The 21473-nt window shown below is 47.9% G+C and overlaps 1 protein-coding gene across 1 annotated transcript in view; it reads left to right on the top strand.

Annotated features, from left to right (window-relative positions):
* LOC127587373 (chromatin assembly factor 1 subunit A-like) overlaps positions 1-16715 on the top strand; it is a 29647-nt gene extending 12932 nt beyond the window's left edge. The window contains exons 2-5 of the mRNA XM_052045664.1: positions 474-528; positions 9596-9695; positions 13416-13458; positions 14503-16715. Coding sequence (XP_051901624.1) covers positions 474-528; positions 9596-9695; positions 13416-13455 — 195 coding nt within the window. The 3' untranslated portion in view covers positions 13456-13458; positions 14503-16715. The remainder of the gene's footprint in view (positions 1-473; positions 529-9595; positions 9696-13415; positions 13459-14502) is intronic.
* The last annotated feature ends 4758 nt before the right edge of the window (positions 16716-21473 follow it).

The raw sequence follows: 21473 nt of genomic DNA, 5'->3' as shown, positions 1-21473 counted from the left end.
CTGGACTGACAGGAAAGGTGCTGGGGGAGCTCAGCAGGTTGGGCAGCATCTGTGGAGGGAAATGGACAGTCGACCCTTTTGTGTCGCTCTGAAAGATTTTCACTGTATCTTGGTAATGTGACAATAATAAAGCAATTGCTATTAATACCCTCCCTGATCCTCTTCCAATTATCATACCAGAAGCAATTCACAATATTCCTTCAGAGTATTTATCTAATTTCCATTTGAAAACTGGTGTTGAAATCTGTGTCCACTGACCGAACTGCCTCTGCAGCTGCTCCTTGAAATTGTTTCCTAAAACCTATTGATCAAGTTCTTAATTGCCTTCCTTCATCACCTTGTGTAATTCAGTGCCACAGTTTGTTGGGAACTCACTGTTCTGTAGTGCCTTTATGTTAAAAATTCTGTGTAAATCCACCTTGTTTTAAGCCTTTCAAAAGCTTTTTATGTCTTTTTTTGCCCTCCTGTTCCAGAAACAAATAAGTGACAATGCTGAGAAACAGAAAAATGAACTTAAGGCAAAGGAAGGTAAGAAACAAACCTATGTTTTAAATATAGTAATGTCTGCAACACTCCCATTATAAAGATCATTGTGCAATATCTCTCAGGTATTGTTCCCGTTGTCCCAGGCTTTTGTTCCAGTTTTAAATTCACCATTTTGGTGCTCTTCAGGTTAAATAAATTAATGGATGTTGGTGGGTTTTCAGTCGGGGCGGGATGGGGGCAGCGTGGGTGGCGTGAATGGGGTGATGGCTGGCAGGGAGGGTGGGCAGCTGCAGTTAGCCTCAGTATTTGGGGGGAAAGGGGGGAGGGAAAATTCAGTCAGTGTTCCTCTGTCTACACTTCCTGCCACCTTGGGAAAGCAGCCAACATAATCAAGGATCCTCCCAACCCTGTCATTCTCTCTTCCTCCCCACCTACTCACCTTAGTTCCATAACTCTAATCATCTTGCCTGATAAATATCTACTCATCTAAGTTTTGTCATTTCCAATAGCTTTTACATGAAGAAGTGCTTCCCCATGTCATCCTTTACCTCTTTTGAGGTAATGCACTGTTCTTAAAAGGTTAAGGAGGTTTGGCATGTCACCGCACACTCTAACAAATCTCTGCATATGTACTGTTGAAAGTACCCTGTCTGGTTGCACCATGGTTGGTACGGCAATTCAAATGCGAGGGAACGTAAAAAGCTGCAGAGAGTAGTGGACTCAGCTCAGTACATCACGGGCACATCCCTCCCCACCATCAGGAGTATCTACAGGAGGGGCTGCCTCAAGAAGGCAACATCCATCCTCAAAGATCTCCACCATCCGGGCCATGCTATCTTCTTGAAGCTACCGTCAGGCAGGAGGTACAGAAGCCTGAAGTCCCACACCACCAGGTTCAGGAACAGCTACTTCCCTTCAACCATTTGGTTCTTAAACCAACCCTAATCACTACCTCAGAATGGCAACACTGGGACCACTTTGCACTAAAATGGGCTTTGTATTTTGTTTTGTTCTAATTGTGTCCTTTCTTGTATAATTTTGATTAATTTGTGTTCTTGTGAATGTTGTGTCTCCGATGCTATGTGCCTGTGATGCTGCTGCAAGTAAGTTTTTCATTGCACCTGTGCACACGTGGACTTGTACATATGACAGTAAACTCGACTCTGATTTTGGCTTTCCCTCCAACAGACAAAATAGCTTTTCTCTCTCCAGTCCTTTTTTAGGTGGGAGGTGTTACGGACTCAGTGAAAGTCCCTTTAAGATAGAAAGTGTGTGTGTATGTGTGTGTGGGGCGTGCTTACGTCAATAGAAGATAAAGGACGTAATGACGTTGTTGAAGAAGTAAGAAGAAGAAGAAGAAAGAGAGAGAGAGAAGGGAGAGAGACACCAGCCTGCTTGTTTTCTCTAAAGAGGGATGAGAAACAATAACTGTGTTTTCCACTGAAATCCATGTATGGAAGTTGGAAGTAATCCGGTGGAGTTCACTTTGTTGCTGACCTGTAGAAGGAAACAGGTATTTGTGTGTGGACGACCACGATTCGGATGCTTTTCGGGGTGAGGAAGTCACTACCGAGTAAACACTGAAGTGTCGTTTGGGTTCCATCGTGGAACATTTGGATTTCGTATGTACTCTCTCTATGTTTTCTACATCTACATCTTATCTTCAGACAACGGTGGTTGTTGAAGAAGCCCTTGCTCATGTTTCACCTTGTGGCTTGCGGAACTGAACTTTAAGAACCATTCAGGAACTGGGAGTTTTGGACTTTGTCACACACACACACGACGAGTTTAGTTTTGGGGTTAACGTTCGAGGTTTAACATTCTTGAATTCTAACATACTAACATTTTTACTTTTATTTTACGTATTATCATAAGTAGTGATTAATAAAATAGTTTTTAACACTAAATCATGCTCAGTGTGTTTCTTTTGTTGCTGGATGCTTTTCGGGGTGAGGAAGTCACTACCGAGTAAATACTGAAGTGTCGTTTGGGGTTCCATCGTGGAACATTTGGATTTCGTATCTACTCTCCCTATGTTCTCTACATCTACGTCTTATCTTCAGACAACGGTGGTTGTTGAAGAAGCCCTTGCTCATGTTTCACCTTATGGCTTGCGGAACTGAACTTTAAGAACCATTCCGGAACTGGGAGTTTTGGACTTTGTCACACACACACACACGAAGAGTTTAGTTTTGGGGTTAACGTTCAAGGTTTAACATTTTTGAATTCTAACATACTAACATTTTTACTTTTATTTTACGTATTATCATAAGTAGTGATTAATAAAATAGTTTTTAACACTGAATCATGCTCAGTGTGTTTCTTTTGTTGCTGGTTCGTGACAAAGTTTTGTTGCAAGAGTTTGATCTCAGGATAACTCACATTAAAGGCAAAGATAATGTGATAAAGACTCGCTGGTGTGGGACAATGCACAATCATCTCCCATGTGTAGGGAACACTGTTACGCCCCACCCTACCTCCAAATTGGTTGTGGGTGTGTTGATCTCAGCGTTTAGTCTGCACTATTCAATCTCTTTAGCCTAAGGAGGGCAAGGAAACAGCAAATCTGCTCCTGGTACTTGGTAATCTAATTGTAATTGTACTGGTGATGTTTTAAGCCTGAGGCTGAAGCAGTGAGATGACAAACGTTTGTTTTATCCTCAACAGAGGTTAAAGGCTGCCAAAGTATATTCATGGAAATCATGATCACTTATAAACCCCATGACTGAAAGGAAAAAGTTCAGAGTCAATCCACCCCACCTGAAATCTTTCCCCAGTATCTATTTCAATCTAGTCATCACTGGCAAATGGTGACCTCTTGAACTGCTGCAGTCTGTATGGTGCAGGTGCTCCTTCAGTGCTGTTGGGGAGGGAGTTCCAGGATTTAGACCCAGCAATGCTGAAGGAACAGTGATTTAAATAAAATTTGGTTTATTATTGTCACATGTACCAAGGTACAGTGAAAAACTTGTCTTGCATACCATTCGTACAGATCATTTCATTACAACAGTGCATTGAGGCAGTACAAGGGAAAACAATAACAGAATGTGAAGTGTTATGGTTACAGAGAAAGTGCAGTGCAGGCAGACAGGCAAAATGCTGGAGGAACTCAGCAGGTCAGGCAGCATCTGTGGTGGGAAATAAACAATCGACGTTTCAGATCGAGACCCTTCATCAGGACTGGAAAGGAAGAGGGGAGAAGCCAGAATAAAAAGGGAGGGGGAGGAGCACAGGCTGGCAGGTGATAGGTGAGTTCAGGTGAGAGGGGGAAGGTAGGTGGGGTGCGGGGGGGGGGGGAATGATGTGAGAAGCTGGGAGGTGACAGGTGGAAGAGGCAAAGGGCTGAAGAAGGAATCCGATAGGAGAGGACAGTAGACCATGGAATAAAGGGAAGGATGTAGGGAACCAGAGGGAGGTGATGGCAAGGGCGGGGGAGGGGAAAGAGAAGGGGTGAGGGGGCCACATGAATGAGGGAAAGCAAAAGGGGGAGTAAAAAGGGTGGGGGGGGGTGGTGTCAACAGAAGGGTTACTGGGAGTTAGAGTAATCGATGTTGATGCTGTCAGATTGGAGACGACCAAGGTGGAATATGAGGTGTTGCTCCTCCAACCTGCATCTGGCCTCAAAGTGGCAGCACAGGAGGCCATGGACAGACGTCAGTGTGGCCATGACGAGGTAGATTGTGAGTTCAAGAGTCCATCTTACCGTAGTAGGGAACCGTTCAATAGTCTTATAACAGTGGGATAAGATAAGAGATATCTTTATTAGTCACGTGTACATCGAAGCATACAGTGAGACGCATCTTTTTTGCATAGTGTTCTGGGGGCAGCGCACAAGTGTCACCACGCTTCCAGCGCCAACATAGCATGCCCATAACCTCCTAGCCCGTATGTCTTTGGAATGGAGCACCCAGAGGAAACCCACGCAGACACGGGGAACGTACAAACTCCTTACAGACAGTGGCTGGAATTGAACTCGGGTCGCTGGCGCTGTAATAGCGTTACACTAACCGCTACATTACTGTGCCTGCCCGGTAGAAGCTGTCCTCGAGCCTGGTGGTACCTGCTTTCAGTCTTTCGTATCTTCTGCCCAATGGGAGGGGGGAAGAAGAGTGAATGTCGGGGTGGGAGGGGTCCTTGATTATTTTGGCTGCTTTACCGAGGCAATGGGAGGTGTAGACAGAGTCCATGGAGGGGAGGCTGGTTTCTGTGACGTGCTGAGCCGTGTCCACAACTCTCGGCAGTTTCTTGCCGTCGCGGGCAGAGCAGTTGCTGTCAGGATGGCGTGGAACTTGGAGGGGTGGAGATCTCCTACACCTGCTGCCGTTGCCTGGCTGGTGGAGGTCGTGGGTTTGGCAGATGCTGTCGGAGTAGCCTGGGGGTGTAACTGCAGTCCACGTTATAGGTGGCACAATCCACTGGGTCCAGGAGGGGGCGGGTCATGGTAAACCCCACCCCTGCCACAATCTCAATGATCAATGGTCCTTATTGAATGGATGTAGAGTAGATCCAGTTTGGCTGTGATTTCACCCTGGTGGAATGGTACACAACTAGTGATCACCTTCACAGTGTTTACCCCACCCAGTCTCTCCCCCCACTATCCCACCTCAAAACTTCCACAAGAGAGCTGAGGAGGCTTGGTGCAAGGGACTTAGTTGGGCTAGAATTTGTTAAATCATCCTAGGGAGGCTAAGGAAGACTTAATGCATGGGGCTTAGATGGGGCAGAATTTGTTTAGTGCATCAAAGAGAGATTTTTGAGACAAAATGTAGATCATCCTGGAGCAACAATCTGCTGGGAGGAGCTCAGCAGGTCGAGCAGCATCTGTGGGAGGAAAGGAATTGTTGACATTTCGGGTCGTAACCCTGCATCAGAGATAGTCCTACTCGAGCCAGGGTAGTACTTGATCTTAGGAAATGAAACTGGGCAGGTGGTCAAAGTGTCCGTGGGGAATGGTTTGGGAACAGTGACCGTAATTCTGTAGGTCTCAAGGTGGTTGTAGACAGGGATAAGGTCGGTCCTCAAGTTAAGGTCTGATATCAGTAGCGCAAGAGGGGACCTGATGAAAGTAGATTGCCAAAGTCATAGTGGAGTTTATTATCATACGTACAAGTCCACGTGTGCACAGGTGCAATGTAAAACTTACTTGCAGCAGCATCACAGGCACATAGAATCAGATAAGCAGCATTCACATGAAAAACATCAATTAGACATAAATTATACACAATTTTTACAAGAAAGAACAACATCTTTAAAACAGGATTTACAACTAGCTCCTGAGGCAGTTCAGAGCATTAGGGTGTTCGTGGACCTTGTGACCCTTCTTTGAGGGAACAGTATTGAAACAGGCCATTCAGCCCATCTGCTCCCTGCCTGTTTCTGCTCCATATGAGACTCCTTCCATCTTCTCTCTCTCTCTCTCTCTCCCCTTTTCCTTTCTGCCTCATCCAGCTTCCCCTTAAGTCCATCCCCTTAATCACCTCAGCCACTCTGTGGGAATAAGCTCCACTTTCTGGATAAACAAGATCCTTCCAGATTCCCAACTGGACTTAATAGGGATTGCCTTGCTTTCATAGCTGTAGCTTTGTAATAACCCCTACAGCTGAAACCAACTCCTGTAAATCTACCCGGCAATGGTCTTAAAGACTCCCATCTGGTCACACTCTGAGCCTTCCCTTTTCCAGAGAAAAGGGAGCCTGATCTTATCAGCCTTTCCCGCTACAGGTCCTCACCAGTTTTCGAACGCTTGACGCGTCCAGTCTACATATGAACGAGTGTTTTCGAGGACGGATTTGCCGACGGCTGCAGGAATCTTCTATCATGTGGGAACCTAGTTTGCGGCCGCCATTTCCGACTTGTGAACTGTTGGGGTTAGGGACAGTTCACAGGAACGGAACCCTGCCGTAACCTGGGGGAGGACCTGTGGGTCATTCACAACACAGGCCATTTGGACCATTGATTCCAGCAGAGTGATCCGATCAGCCCCATCCCACCTCACGTTATTTCCTGTATTTTACAACTTATTCTCTGTCACATGCCCATTAAATTCCCTTCCTGATTATTTTGTCATTTACCCATACATTTGCTCCAGCAAATTAATCTACCAGCACATCTTTGGGACGTGGGAGGAAACAAGTTCAAGTTTATTGTCATAGGCATGCACATACAGGGTATAAAGGCATGAAAATTAGCTGTCTGCAGCAGTAGCACGGTAAGTACAAACATAAGTTAACATCAACTTAACGTAAGTTATACAGAACTTGCACGACAAAATACACATAACGACACTAGTGCAAGTTCAGAGAGCAAGAGAAAATAAAATATAGTCTGAGACACATGAGATTCTGCAGATGTTGGAATCTGGAGCAACACACACAAGATAAGTAAGGAAGTGTTGATGAGGCTCTGTGGGGCACTGGTGGGGCCTTATTTGGAATACTGTGTGCAGGTTTGGGCCCCTTAGGAAGGATGTACTGATGTTGGAGGGGGTTCAGAGAAGAGTTACGAGGATGATTCCTGGAATGAAAGGGCTTACATATGATGAGAGTTTGTTGGCACTTGGACTGTACTCATTGGAGTACAGAAGAATGAGAGGGGACCTCATAGAAACATTTAGAATATTGAAAGGACTGGACAGAGTAGATGTGGTTAAGCTATTTCCCTTGGTGGGTGAGTCCAAAACTAGAGAGCACAGTCTTAGAATTAGAGGGTACTGGTTTGAAACAGAATTGAGGAGAAATTTCTTTAGCCAGAGGGTAGTGAATTTATGGAATTTGTTGCCACGTACAGCTGTGGAGGCCCGATCATTGGGAGATTGATAGGTATCTAATTAGTCAGGGTATCAAGAGATATGGGGATAAGGCCAGAAATTGAGGCTAGATAGGAATAGTTTTAGTTCAGCTTATGGAGCAGACTTGATGGGCCGAATGGCCTACTTCTACTCCTTTGTCTTGTGATCTCGAGGAACTCAGCAGGTGAGGCAGCATCTATGGAAGGAAATAAACAGTCGATGCTTCGGGTCGAGACCCTTCATCGGGACTGGAAAGGAAGAGGGCAGAAGCCAGAATAAAAAAGTAAGGAGAGGGGGAGGAACACAGGCGATAGGTGAGTCCAGCTGAGGCAGGGGAAGGTATGTGGGTGGGTGTCTGAGGTAGTGTTAAGGTTTTTCAGATCGGTTCAAGAACCTGACGGCAGTGGGGAAGAAGCAGTTGTTGAACCTTGAGGTGTGGATCTTTCAGGCTCCTGTACCTCCTGCCTGATGGCAGCATCGAGAAGAGGGCACGGCCTGAATGGTGGGGGTCCCAGAGGAAACTGCTGCAGTCACAAGGAGAATGTGCAAACTTCACACAGATAGCCCTGATGTCAGGATTGAAGCCAGGTCCCTGCAGCTTTGAGGCAACAACACCAGTGCATCAGCTGCACAACTAACAATACATGTGTGATCTAGATGGTTATCTGACGATGTGTGTTTAACATAAAAATGCACCCTGCTAATTTGTTTGCACTATGTTGACCTCGTTGCTACTTTTAACGGTGTATGACTTTGCACCTCGAGATCTTTTTGTTACTCTGCCCAATTTAGAACCCTAGTTTTCACCAGCGTTACCTCATAATTCCTACACAAATAGACAACCTCGCCCCTCTCTATATTGGAATTACTCTGTTGATCACGACCCTGTTTTTGAATGTCTTTTTGTATTTTGTCAAAGCACTCCCCAGTGTGCTGCCACTGGCAAATTGTGTTTCTGGTTCCCAAGCTCAAACCACTTCTGGAAATTGCTTCAATTTCTTTGCAGTGAGCTTGTGAACTTTTGGCAGCTCTACAGCGAAAGATTGCAGGCTCACTCAAGTTACCCAGATGATAGAGAAGCATGCAACGAGGCTCACTGAGCCAAAGAGAAAAGCATCAAAGAACACCATGTCATTGCCCTAATTTGCCCCTTGCCTCGGTTCATCTACCCATTGAAACCAGGTTCATGTTTCATCTGCAGACGTCTTTGCCAGTGGGCTTCTGTTTGCTCTCCCCACTCTTTCCTCCATTAACTTGGGGTCTTCAAAACTCTGCTGCTCATTGCCCTAATTCACAGAGTCTTGTTCACCCAGCAATCCCTGAACTCACTGGCCTGCATGCCTCCCAGTTAAGCAACACCTCAGTTGTGGACACAGCCCAGTACATCATGGACACCAGCCTCCCCTCCTTGGACTCTATGTCTTTACCTCTCGTTATCTTGGTGAAGCAGCCGGCATAATCAAAGACCCCACCCACCCGGGACATTCTCTCTTGTCTCCTCTTCCATCGGGTAGAAGATACAGGAGCCTGAGGGCACGTACCACCAGACTTAAGGACAGCTTCTGCCCCACTGTGATAAGACTATTGAACGGTTCCCTTATACAATGAGATGGACTATGACTTCACAATCTACCTTGTTGTGACCTTGCACCTTATTGCACTGCACTTTCTCTGTACTGTGACACTTTACTCTGTACTGTTACTGTTTTTACCTGTACTACCTCAATGCACTCTGTACTAACTCAATGTAACTGCACTGTGTAATGAATTGACCTATATGATCAGCATGCAAGACAAGTTTTTCCACTGTACCTCGGTACAAGTGACAATAATAAACTAATACCAATACCAATTAAAGCTCTCACCCTTTTGTTCAAATCTGTCTGTGGTTTCATCCTTCCCCAGCTCTGTACCTTCAGCCCTCCAAGACCTCTGTACTCCTCCATTTCTGACCTATTGATCTTCCCCAAACTTAACTACTTATTTTTGGCAGCCATGCCTTGATTGGGCCCTTGATTCGGGCATCCCCTCTCCTCAATACCTCTCTTTTCACTTTTAAGAATCTCTTTAAAACCAACCTGAGCTTTTGATCACCGAATCATGTAAGTTCTTTGTTTGGAAACACTCGCGCGAGGAACTTGGTGATATTAAAGACATTTGGAAGTTATTAAGATGGTGTATTTTGCCTTGTTGAAAGTAACTCACGCGGAGGTTGTATGAGGCTGGCAGCAGTGGAACAAAGATCGGCTGGTTCAGCAAAAGGAAAGTCCGGAGGTTTGTTCAATTATTCTGAATTGTTGCATCTTATAATTCGTTGCCTAGATCAGCAGAAGCGTCTGGAGGAGGAGAAAAAGAAGATTGAAGCCACTCTGGAAGAATTCAAGAAACTCTGCACCCGGACTGATATAAGCGAATTGTTAAAGTAAGGGTTACTTGGATCAAATGGGGACAAAATCCTTTCAAGACTCTGTGTGTGTGCGTGCGTGCGTGTATATAACGTGTGGCAGAATCCCCGTGGAATAATACCTAAGAAAGCAGCTATTTAGACCATTCTTCAACCCCCTGTTAGTCCTGTGCCCACTCTGGAAGATCCGTCCAATGTAGCCAATGGCACCCCTCTCCACTTCCTGGTTGCAAGATTGTGGTTTTATTGCTAATCAGGGGATTGTGGATCCTAACCTGGCAATTGGGGAATAATATAGATTCGGTTAATTAAATAAATTTTAAAAAAGCCAGTATCAGTCATGGTCCTGAAAACCCATCTGGGTCACTAATGTCCAGGATTTGCCACCTTTACCCTGGCTGCACTAAATGTGACTCCAAACCCACAGGAATCAGGTTGACTCTCGGCTGTCTTCTGAAATATCCCAGTAAGCCTCTCAGGTCAGGGATAATTAAGAAAGTTATGTTTCTGGTAGTTAAGAAAGCTTATGGGATGTTAACTTTCATAAGTCGAGGGATCGAGAGACTAGGGGAGCTTGGGCTTTACTCTTTGGAGAGAAGGAGGATGAGAGGAGACATGATAGAGGGGTACAAGATGTTGAGAGGAATAGATAGAGTGGACAGCCAGTGCCTCTTTCCCAGGGCACCAATGCTCAATACAAGAGGGCATGGCTTTAAAGTAATGGGTGGGAAGGTTTTTCACCCGGAGAGTGGTTGGGGCATGGAATGTGTTGCCTGGGGTGGTGGTGGAGGCAGGTACATTGGTCAAATTCAACAGATTGCTCAATAAGCATATGGAGGAATTTAAAATAGAGGGATATGTGGGAGGAAGGGGTTAGATAGTCTTAGGCGAGGTTTAAGGGTTGGCACAACATTGTCGGCCGAAGGGCCTGTATTGTGCTGTACTGTTCTATGATTCTATAATTAGGTAAGGTTAATAAATGATCTCCTTGTCAGTGACATCCACATTTCATCCATATATTAAAAAAAATCTCTCAAATTCAAGGTGAAAATCAAACATCTGCAGATGCTGGAAACGTGAAATAAAAATACTGGAGACACTCAGCAGGTTGAGCAGCATCCGTGGAGGGAGAAACGTTTCAGGTCTGGGACCCTTCATCAGAACTGGGAAAGAGAGAGAAGTTAGTCTCGGTAGCAGAGGTGGTGGCAGAACCTCCCTTTAACATCTCTGATAGGGTGAGACCAAGTAATCTGCACAAAGTGAATTCACAGGTAGGGTGGATAAGGGAGAGGCGGTAGACGTTGTGTATTTAGACTTTCAAAAGGCCTTCGATAAGGTGCCTCACAAGAGACTGATTAATAAGATGAGAGGTCATGGAATTACAGGTAGGATAACAGAATGGGTGGAGCATTGGCTGGTTGGCAGGAAGCAAAGGGTGGAAATAAAAGGATCTCGTTCTGGTTGGTTACCGGTTACTAGTGGTGTGCCGCAAGGGTCGGTGTTGGGGCCGCTCCTTTTTACCTAGTACATCAATGATTTGGATGATGGAATAAATGGTTGTGTGGCTAAGTTTGCGGATGACACCAAGATAAGTGGAGGAGTAGAGAGCATAGAGGAAATAGAAAGGATGCAGAGGGACCTAGACAGTTTAGGAGAATGGGCAAGGAAATGGCAGATGAGATTCAATGTTGAGAAATGTGCAGTTGTACACTTTGGAAGCAGAAATAAGCGGGTAGATTATTATCTAGAAGGAGAGAAGATTGAAAGTACGGTAGTACAGAGGGACTTGGGGGTACTCGTACAAGATACCTTAAAAGTTAACCACCAGGTTGGATCGGTGGTTAAGAAAGCGAATGCTATGTTGGCATTCATCTCGAGAGGTATAGTGTATAAAAGTAAGGAAGTGTTGATGAGGCTCTACGGGGCACTAGTGAGGCCTCATTTGGAATACTGTGCGCAGTTTTGGGCCCCACATCTTAGGAAGGATGTGCTGACGTTGGAGAGGGTTCAGAGGAGATTTACGAGAATGATTCCCGGAATGAAAGGGCTTACGTATGATGAGCGTTTGTCGGCTCTTGGACTGTACTCACTGGAGTACAGAAGGATGAGAGAGGACCTCGTAGCGACATTTAAAATGTTGACAGGAAAGGATAGAGTAGATGTGGCTAGGCTGTTTCCCTTGGTGGGCGAGTCCAGGACCAGAGGGCACAATCTTAGAATTAGAGGGTACAGTTTCAAGACAGAGATGAGGAGAAATTTCTTTACCCAGAGGGTGGTGAAATTGTGGAACTCCTTGCCACGCACAGCAGTGGAGGCCAGATCAGTGGGGGTGCTCAAGGAGGAGATAGACAGATATCTAAATAGTCAGGGTATCAAGGGATATGGGGATAAGGCTGGAAAATGGGATTAGAATAGGTTTTTTTCCCACCCCATTTCTTTTTCCCTTTTCCTTGGAGCAGACTCGATGGGCCGAATGGCCTGCTTCTGCTCCCTTGTCTTGTGATCTTGTGAAGTGTGGGACATGCCCAAAAGGCCAGACTGTATGAATAGAAAAGCCGAGATGTTGACAGGTAGAAAAGGCTGGTTCTAATACAGATGGAGAGAATGAGTGAAATCTCTAAGGTTGGAGAATTTGAGTCTAGAAGGCTGTAGCATACCCAGACAAGAGGTGTTGTTCCTCAAACTTGCATTGGGTCTAAAAAACAAACTGCTGAAGGAACTTGGTGGGTCAGGCAGCATCTGCGAAGGGAAATGGACAGTCGATGTTTCGTGTCTGCTTACTATTCCGGTCACCGTACCGACACGTCTGTCTGCAGTCCAGTTGAAGGGTCTTGACCCGAAACGTCAACTGTCCATTTCCCTCCACAGATGCTGCCTGACCCGCTGAGCTCCCCCAGCAGTTTGTGTTTCTAGCTCCAGGTTCTAGTGTCTGCAGTGCCCTGTGTCTCTCTTGCATCGGGTCTTGTTGTGACATTGCGGGAGGCCACAGACAGAGAAGTCAGAGTGAGATCGGTGAATTCATGGTGATTCCGTTCCTCAGGAGTGTCATCCCTGTGGGAGAGAAAACTCTCAAGCCGATCTGAATCTGCTTGCTAGACCAGTCACCATACCAACATGAGACTGCAGATGCTGGAATCTAGAGCAACACACAATCTGCTGGAGGAACTCAGTGGGTTGAGCAGCATCTGTGGGGAGGGGGGGGAGGAATTGTCAACCCAGGACTAATGTGTTTCAACCCAAGACGTTGACAATTCCCTCCCCCCTGCCCCCCCCCCCCCCCCCCCCCCCCCCCCGGATGCTGACCATCCCAACATGTCTATCCACAGCAATTGATGAAGCCACTCCAACACTTGGGATCAAGTGCAGTAAAGACCCATGTCAAAGTCTTCCCCACATCCCATCACACCAAGTGCACTTCACCCACTGAGCTGAGGGACCGGTACATGATAATAGACCAGTCGTGTGGGTGGTGATGTTCACTGTGGGTGAGGGAACACCAGCTGGTGTTCAAAACACCGCAAAAGTTCAGGGTGATTGCAGAAGATGTAAACACCTCGATTAGCAGCGGCAGCTGACTCAGGTGTTGACGATGTCTTGGAGCTCAGATGGAAAGGCAGTGACGCAGAAATTAAAGTTAATGAGCACTGGTGGTACAAGCTGATAAAATACCAGATGGATTATAGTGATATGTTCTGATGATTCTTTTGTTTAATTTGACTTATTGTCTTGTTTTTACAGGAAACTCTGTTCCGAGAAATCTGTAAAAGTGGCTCTGTAGTCGGTAAGTTTTAACTGGAATTTTGACCATTTTTTTTCCATGACAACCCTTTATCTGTAACAACCGACGAGACTGGCCTTTGGAAAGAAAATTGGCATCCCTGCCCCACCACACTGAAAACACACGCGCCACACACACACACACAATGCACATACACCCTCGGCAATTGCTAAATCCTTTGACTCAGTCCCTGCCTATTAATAAGATGTGAGTCCCTTTCACTCTTCCTTGATTCACTGCTCGTCTATGAATAGAAAATGTTTGTTTGCACCTGTACGGACCATTTGGCTCTGTAATCTGCTTTTGTGTTGTGATCCTGCATTGCCCGTTGATTCTCTGTATGTTTGCTCCTAGCCGCTGTTCTGCTGTGAAAATCAATCAGTCCCTTCACTACACACACACACACACACACACACACACACACACACACACACACACACACACACACACACACACACACACACACACTTACTTCCCTCCTTCCAGATATCCCTTCACTATTCTGTATGTCTCTGTCACAATAAGGCACTGTGGAATCTGGCAGCACAGGAATGCTGCGCTGTTGGTTATCAACTTTCAGTTGACCTGTTCAACCATGCCTTGACTGCCTTCATTGGTAGGCGTAAGATGTGCGTTGCTTTCTTTTGAAGGTAAACAGAAGGGTTTCTGCAGACCCCTGCACTAATACTTAACCAACAATATGGGAAATGATGATCACACTGCCAGCTGTGGGAGCTTGCCGTGTGTGTACCTGGTGTTGGTTTTCTTCTACTTTACAACTGTGACCACACCTCAATGACTCTTTGTGACTTTCTGAGGCTTGTGAAAGACATTACAGAAATGCAAGTCTTTTGTTATTAGCCCTGGGCTCTCCTCCTCGTTGGCCACCCCAGCACATTCCATGCCGGGGGGAGGGTGGAAGGGGGCTGGCAAGAGTCGTGCTACAGTACTTCAGCCACCACACTGTACAGGCCAGGCTCGGTAGACCAGATCACCATTTCCAGCTGTTTCTTTCATCGTAAAAACCCGTGTCTTTTCCTTCCACAGTCAACTGAAGAGACCTTTTGCCAAGGCTTGGTGGTCACCTTGGCCAAGATATCACTCGTGCTGGCACCAAAACAATGAAGTGGAAATAAACCTTCACAGAAAAGAAATAAAGGCACTGAGCCACATCCTATCCCTTCCTACACCACATCCAACCTGGCCAGCGGTGGACACTACCCTTTCTTATCTCCTGAAGAAATCTTTGTCCCACTCAAAATTTGATGGACCTGCTCCAGTACCTCGATCCAAACTCAGATGGCGAAAAAGTCCTTCTCATCTCATCTATCTATAATACACGTTATTATTCAATGTCTTCAACCCTGCCACACTGACTACTTGGAATGCAGATGTGACTGATCGAACTTCTGATGAGTTATTTCGATGCCTGTTTGTACAGCATATGCAGATACTCTTGTGCACTATGCTAGCCAAACAGCAAGAAGTGCCTCCCTCTCTCCTGAGCAACTCTCTTACCAGCTCCTCAATGGATTTTTCTGGGGACTTTTGCACTTTCTGTAACTATATGGCTTGTCCTGGTTTAACTGTCATGCTTAAGTTGTAATCTGGTCCAGTTCGGAGGGAGATCTGCTGTTTTAAAAGTGCTCCCATTAAGCGCCAGCCTTGTATCCTGTAGCATTACCCCTGTCACAATTCCAGAGGGGAATCAGAATGAGATTTATTATCACTGGCATACGACGTGTTAATCCTTCAGTAACATTGCTAACCAGTGTTAGAATCAGAGCCGGCTCAACTCCCCCCTTGCCGCCAACCCTCCATCCTACCACAGCTTGCCTGAAGAGTCATCACACCTTCCCTTCTTTGTGAACAAAAGCAGTAGTCAGCCATACGTTCCCTCAAGCCGACCTTGCCAAACAATATCATGGCTGATCTACCTCAACCTCACCTCCCTGGTCCGTCCCCATGTCCCTCCATTGCTTTTGTGTCCTGGAATTTACTGAGCTCAGTCTTCAGTGCATTCAGCAACTGGGCATCCTCAACCCTCTAGGGTAGAGCACTCCAAAGCTTCTAACACTCACTGAAGAACCTTTTCCTCATCTCAGTTCGAAAGTGCCAGCTAATTATCATGCTACCGTGATATTCTAGGCTGTTGACTCAGCAAAAAAAAGCCTCCAGCTCAGGCCCCTTAAGAAATTAATATATTTTAATGAGATCTCCTCTATTCTTGTAAAGCCTAAGCAAAATAGAAACAGCCTACTTCTCAGAGCAGCATTCTCATCGCAAGAATGAATTCTACCAATCTTTAATGCACTCTCTCTAAAGCATATCCTCTGGTCAAAAGTTCAAACCTCTACACAAGGTATAAACCATTTCCTTTTGATTAATTCTTTATTTAGAGGTAATCAGGATTTCTATAATGTAAGCAATTCAGCACTTATTTTGTTAAAAGGTGGAAGAGAATTTTTTATATCATTGTTCTATGTGTTCTATTTGATTCAATTTGTCTTACAATTTTTCTTACACGTGGACGATCACGAGGTGAGCACTGTCAGTGTCTGGGGGTCAGAGGACCTTTAAGAGGGCCCTGGGGTCAGTTTTAAAGCTGCTGCCTGCTCCCTTCTGGCTTCATCTTTGTACACTGCCATCTCAGGCGCTGCCCGTGTCTGGCAAGTAGCAAAGCTCTCTCTCCCTGTTGCACCCAGACATTGTTTCCAGTTCTCCCAACCGTCTCTCCCTGGGTGAGGTTGATGGACTGTGCATCAGACTGGTGACCCACGAAGAGCCACACCTGAGCGGATATCCAGAAAGGCTTCAGGTTCAGAGGTTTGCCCAGGAGGTATCTTTGAATGGGCACTGTGGCACAGGCAGGAATGGGAAAGGTCCCACTGACACAATTGGAAGGAGGGCAGATGACTTCTATTGGACGTCCTGAACATGAAAACTGACGGTCTGCCCTATCGTGTTGCTGCCAGTGCAGGAACTAGCTGCTGAGTCCCCCCCACCATCCACCACCATCCCCCCCCACCCCCCCAACACTACAACACTGTGATCTCCAAAGGTTGGGAAAAGCTGTGCACAACAGCCAGTGAAAGTGAACTTCATACAGCAGGGAATCACCAAAAGGAACTTTGACTTCCTCTGAGCCTTTAATCGACTGAATATTATTCAACCTTTGTTTCTTTTATTTTCCCTTGGCTGGTGTTCCTAACTATGTATCTTTGTGCTATTTGTTCAATAAATATTTTATTCGGTATATAGTTTTGGTTTATGGAGTATTCGGTTCCCGTGGGAGGCCGTGTTCCCTTCATGTTTCCCCCCCCCTGCCCTGTGCTCCCTTCTGGTCCTTTTAACTTTTCAATTCCCTTTTGGAAGTGGTGGAATCACGTTACCTCTGCGCCTCTCAGGGATTGCGTTCCGGATCTCTGCACGGCGACATTTCCTCTCCCCTCTAGTCTGCCACAGTGCCTCTGACTGCACTCCCCTGAGATGTTGTTGGCCTCGCCGGCATCCAACACCGAGAGCGAGTTTGGGATTGTCTCACTGCCAGGGGATTCTGGCACCATCTGCTTTTTCCACCCAGTCAAAGGGTCGTGGAGTCATACGGCATGGCGACAGGCCCTTCGGCCCACGAGATCCAGGGCGAGCCGGCTAATTGGACCCAGAATTGGCTTGGTGAGGCAGGGCTGTGGTGGAAGGAAGCGTTTGTGACCGGAGGCCTGTGACCAGTGGTGTACCGCAGGGATCAGGGCCGGACCCACGTTGCTTGTCATGTGACTAGGAGGTATGATTAGTAAGTGTGCGGATGACAGGAAAGTTGATGATGTGGACAGTGAGGAAGGTTGGCTGAGGCTACAGCAGGTCATAGATGAGATGGAAAGTCAGACGGAAGGTTGGCAGGTGGAATTTAATCCTGACAAGTGCAAGGGGATGCATTTTGGGAAGTCAGATAGAGGTAGGACCCATACAGTAAATGGCAGGGCACTGAGGAATGTTGATGAACAGAGGGACATTGGGTTGCAAGTCCATAGCTCCCCGAAAGTGGCAATACAGGCAAATAGAGAGGTGAAGAAGGCGTGCGGCATGCTTGACTTCATCGGTCATGGCACAGATGTGTTGCAGCTTTACAAAACACTGGTTAGGCCACACCTCGAGTGCTGTGTGCCGTTCTGGTCACCACACTACAAGAAGGAAGTGATTGCGCTGGAGAGAGTCCAGAGGAGATTCACCAGGGGGTTGTTGGAATTGTTTCCCAAAGGAGGCTGCAGGGTGACCTGATGGAGAGAGAGAGATAAAAGAATAAAAGGCAGAGATAGGGGAGACTGAATCATTTCCCCAGGGTATAGGGGTCAGGTGAGTGGAGTTTTAAAGGGGATCTGAGGGCGAAGTATTTTTTGTACAGAGTGTGGGTGATATCTGGAACTTGATGCTGGAGTGGATGGTGGAGTTGGACACAGTCACCACGTTTAAGTGCCATTTAAATGTGCACTTGAATAGGCAAGGCACAGGTGGAGATGGGCCTAATGCGGATAAGTGGAATTAGTGCAGGTGGGTAGAAAGGACAGCACAGGTGTGGTGGGCCGAAGGGCCTGTTTCCCTGCCGTACAGCTCGGCGACTCCACAGCTGCTGCTCCATTGTGCCCTTGTTGAGGATATAAAGTGACCTTTGTGCGGGAGAAGGTTCCGGCAAAAAAACTGCCAGATCAATATCCTGCTCTGCACCGTGTCTTCAAGGACAGTCGGGGCTGGGGAACAAGGGCTGACACTGCTGGCGACACGTCCTGTGAATCATTAAAACAAAACTAACAACAGCATAAAGTCCAAAGTCCAATATCACCGCCCTTGTACTTTCAGGGTTTGGCAGGTTCTCATGGCGGGCACACTCTCTCATTGTGTCTTATAGAGACATAGAAAACCCATAGCATAATTCAGGCCCTTCGGCCCACAAAGCTGTGCCGAACATGTCCCTACCTTAGAAATTATTAGGCTTACCCATAGCCCTCTATTTTTCTCAGCTCCATGTACCTATCTAACAGTCTCTTATAGGACCCTATCGTATCCGCCTCCACCACCGTTGCCGGCAGCCCATTCCACACACTCACCACTCTCTGAGTAAAAAAACTTACCCCTGACATCTCCTCTGTACCTACTCCCCAGCACCTTAAACCTGTGTCCTCTTGTGGCAACCATTTAAGCCCTGGGAAAAAGCCTCTGACTATCCACATGATCAATGCCCCTCATCATCTTATACACCTCTATCAGGTCCCCCCTCATCCTCCGTCGCTCCAAGGAGAAGGGTGCAGAAGAGATTCACAAGGCTGTCACCGGGACTGGAGGGCTTGAGTTATAAGGAGAGATTGTCCCTGTCCTGTAAATGTCGAATTTGGGACATCACGCCGCCTGCTGCGTGTGGCCCTGCCTCTTGCTTGAGGGAGCCGATCCGACTCGAACCTACTGCCATCCATCCAACTCCGTGTCAGACTGAGGGAATGCTGCCTCCCTGGCATAGCAACATTCCCTCGGCACTGCTGTCCTGACAGAGCTGTGCTCCCTCAGTACTGCCCCATCCACACTGTGATGTTCCTTCAGCACTGTTCCTCCGACAGCTCAGCGCTCCCTGAGCGCCACCCCTTTTTTTAATAATAAACGTTTATTCACTAAAAGCACTACAAAAGACAACCAGTGTCAATACACCACATCTAATACAGAAAAGAAGAAACTACGCAACGACATACTACGGTAGAGAATGCAAACTAATACTAACGAAACACACACGCGACGCTACACCCGTCAACGCGACACTTCAAATAAGAATCGCGTTCGTACCGTCCGCGGAAACCGCGTGCTCCCTCTCTAAACGCACGCGCACGTAAGCGCAGAAGACGGGCAGGCAGGCCGACCTGCCGGGACCCTCGGCCGCCCGCCGCCGCGTCCCGTGGATGGCCAGCTTGGCCAGGCCCAGCAGGAGACCCACCAGGAGATCCGCCGCGCGCCCCTCCCCGTGCCGCACCGGGTGCCCGTAGACCAACAGCGCCGGGCTGAAGTGCAACCAGAACTTCAGCAGCAGCCCCCGCAGATACTCGAAGAGGGGCTGCAACCTCTCGCACTCCGCGTACGCGTGGTACACCGTCTCCTCCCGGCCGCGGAAGTGACGGGCGGCCGGGGTGTCGGTGAACCGGCTCAAGAATCGGTTGCACGGCACGGCCCGGTGCAACACCCTCCACCCCAGGTCCCCGACGTACAGCAGGAGGACTCCCGCGTAGAGAGACCCCCACCGGGGACCGTCCCCGCCGCCCGCCGGCAAGACGGACCGCCACGGCATGTCTGGCCGGCAGACCAGGGCGAGGAAGTGAAAGGTGTGCAGGAGCAGCCCGTACAAGAACCACCTCGGCGCCTCGCGGAACGGCACCGTCCGTGTGTCTGCCAGGCGGCTCATGTTGCGCCGGGCCCTGGGCCTGACCAGCAACTCCGGCGGGGCCGGCGCCGGCGCAGCCGGGACCCCCCCGGTGACCGGAGGGGGAGCGGCCGCGCGCTCGCCACACGACACCGCGCCCCACACCCGCATCAGATCCCAGTAGGACCCGGGCAGTTCCCGCAGGGCGGCTCGGTCGATGCCCACCACCGGGAGACGTGCCCCCTCCCGGAGGCAGCGTCCCCGGCGGAGGAAGTAGGTGGCCAGCGCGTGCCACTGCTGGGGGGGTACTCAGTGTACAGGTATCTCTGCAGCGCCTGGAGGCTCAGTACCGACCCTCCCACAGTGTGACGCTCCCTCAGCACCGCCCCTCCCACAGTGTGCTGCTCCCTCAATTTTATGCCCTGTTCTCTGGAGCCTGGGCTCAACTCTTTGAGGGGTCAGAAGTATTTAAACTGCTGGAAAATATTCTGGTTTATTTAGCCAGTCACCTCTTATCAGTACATAAATGCCTTTTCCCCAGAGAGTTTCAGCGTTTTCCGATGTGGGTGCTGGCTGGGTCCACCTTACTCTGGGATCCTTTGGCTCTAGAGTCGCTCTTTATAGATAGTCTTTCCCTTCAAATTCAGTTCCTCCAGGTACTGCTTGCTTTCAGACTGGAGCAGCTCCCGCATTGCTGCCTGCCGCATCTGTGGGAGAACAGGGTTAGCACCAGCTTAATTCCCGTCGTCGTTGGCACTGAGCACCCAGCCAACCTGGCCTTTCGTTGTAATAAGCGTTGTAACTGTACCCACCTCTACTGCTTCCTCTGGCAGCTCATTCCATACACCCACCACCCTCTGGGTGGGAAATAGTTGCCCCTCAGGTCCCTTTTAAATCTTTCTGCTCTCACCTTAAACCTGTGCCCTAAAGTTTTAGACTCTCCTACCTTGGAGAAAAGATTGTTGCATTCACCTTATCTATGTGCCTCAGTACTGCCCCTCCCACAGTGCAGTGCTCCCTTAGTACCTTTTCTCTCCTTCTTGATAATAATCTGCCCGTTTATTTCTGTTTCCAGAGTGTACAACAGGTGGTAAAAGTGTTGCTCGAAGCCCATGGTACAGGAGGTACCATCACAGGGCAGGGGGAAGCAGCAGTCTATTGGAGCTCAGCAAGATCCCAGAAGGAAGAACCAATCTACAGGGAAGGACTTAGCAGTTTTCAAGTGAAAAGAGGTGCGACTCACGAGGAGGACCGCCTTTGCTGCCAATTTCACCTCCTCATTAAGCCTCTTGATCTGCTCCTCGGTGATCTTTGATTTGGCCGAGGCCTCGATTGCCTTCATGTTGACGTTGTAGGTGATGACCTTGTTCCGCCTGCCAAGGTAGGACACAGAGATGTTCAGAAGAAAACAGGGGCAGGAGTAGGTCACCAAGCCCTCCAATCCTGCCCCACCGTTCATTGTTGATCCTTGCTGGCTTCCTCTTCTCTTCTGCGCCAGTCCCCCATCACTCTCAACGCATTCAATGCACTGCGACACTCACAGAGACGTTGGAACAGGAGACACAGAGCTGGGTCAGAGGGTTGGGGTTGAGACGTGTATTAAAGGAAGGGAGAGAGGCAAAGA

Source organism: Pristis pectinata, chromosome 40, assembly GCF_009764475.1.
Source record: "Pristis pectinata isolate sPriPec2 chromosome 40, sPriPec2.1.pri, whole genome shotgun sequence".
NCBI lineage: Eukaryota > Metazoa > Chordata > Chondrichthyes > Rhinopristiformes > Pristidae > Pristis > Pristis pectinata.
The sequence above is the reverse complement of the archived record's forward strand: the minus strand, read 5'-3'. Positions and strand labels throughout refer to the sequence as shown.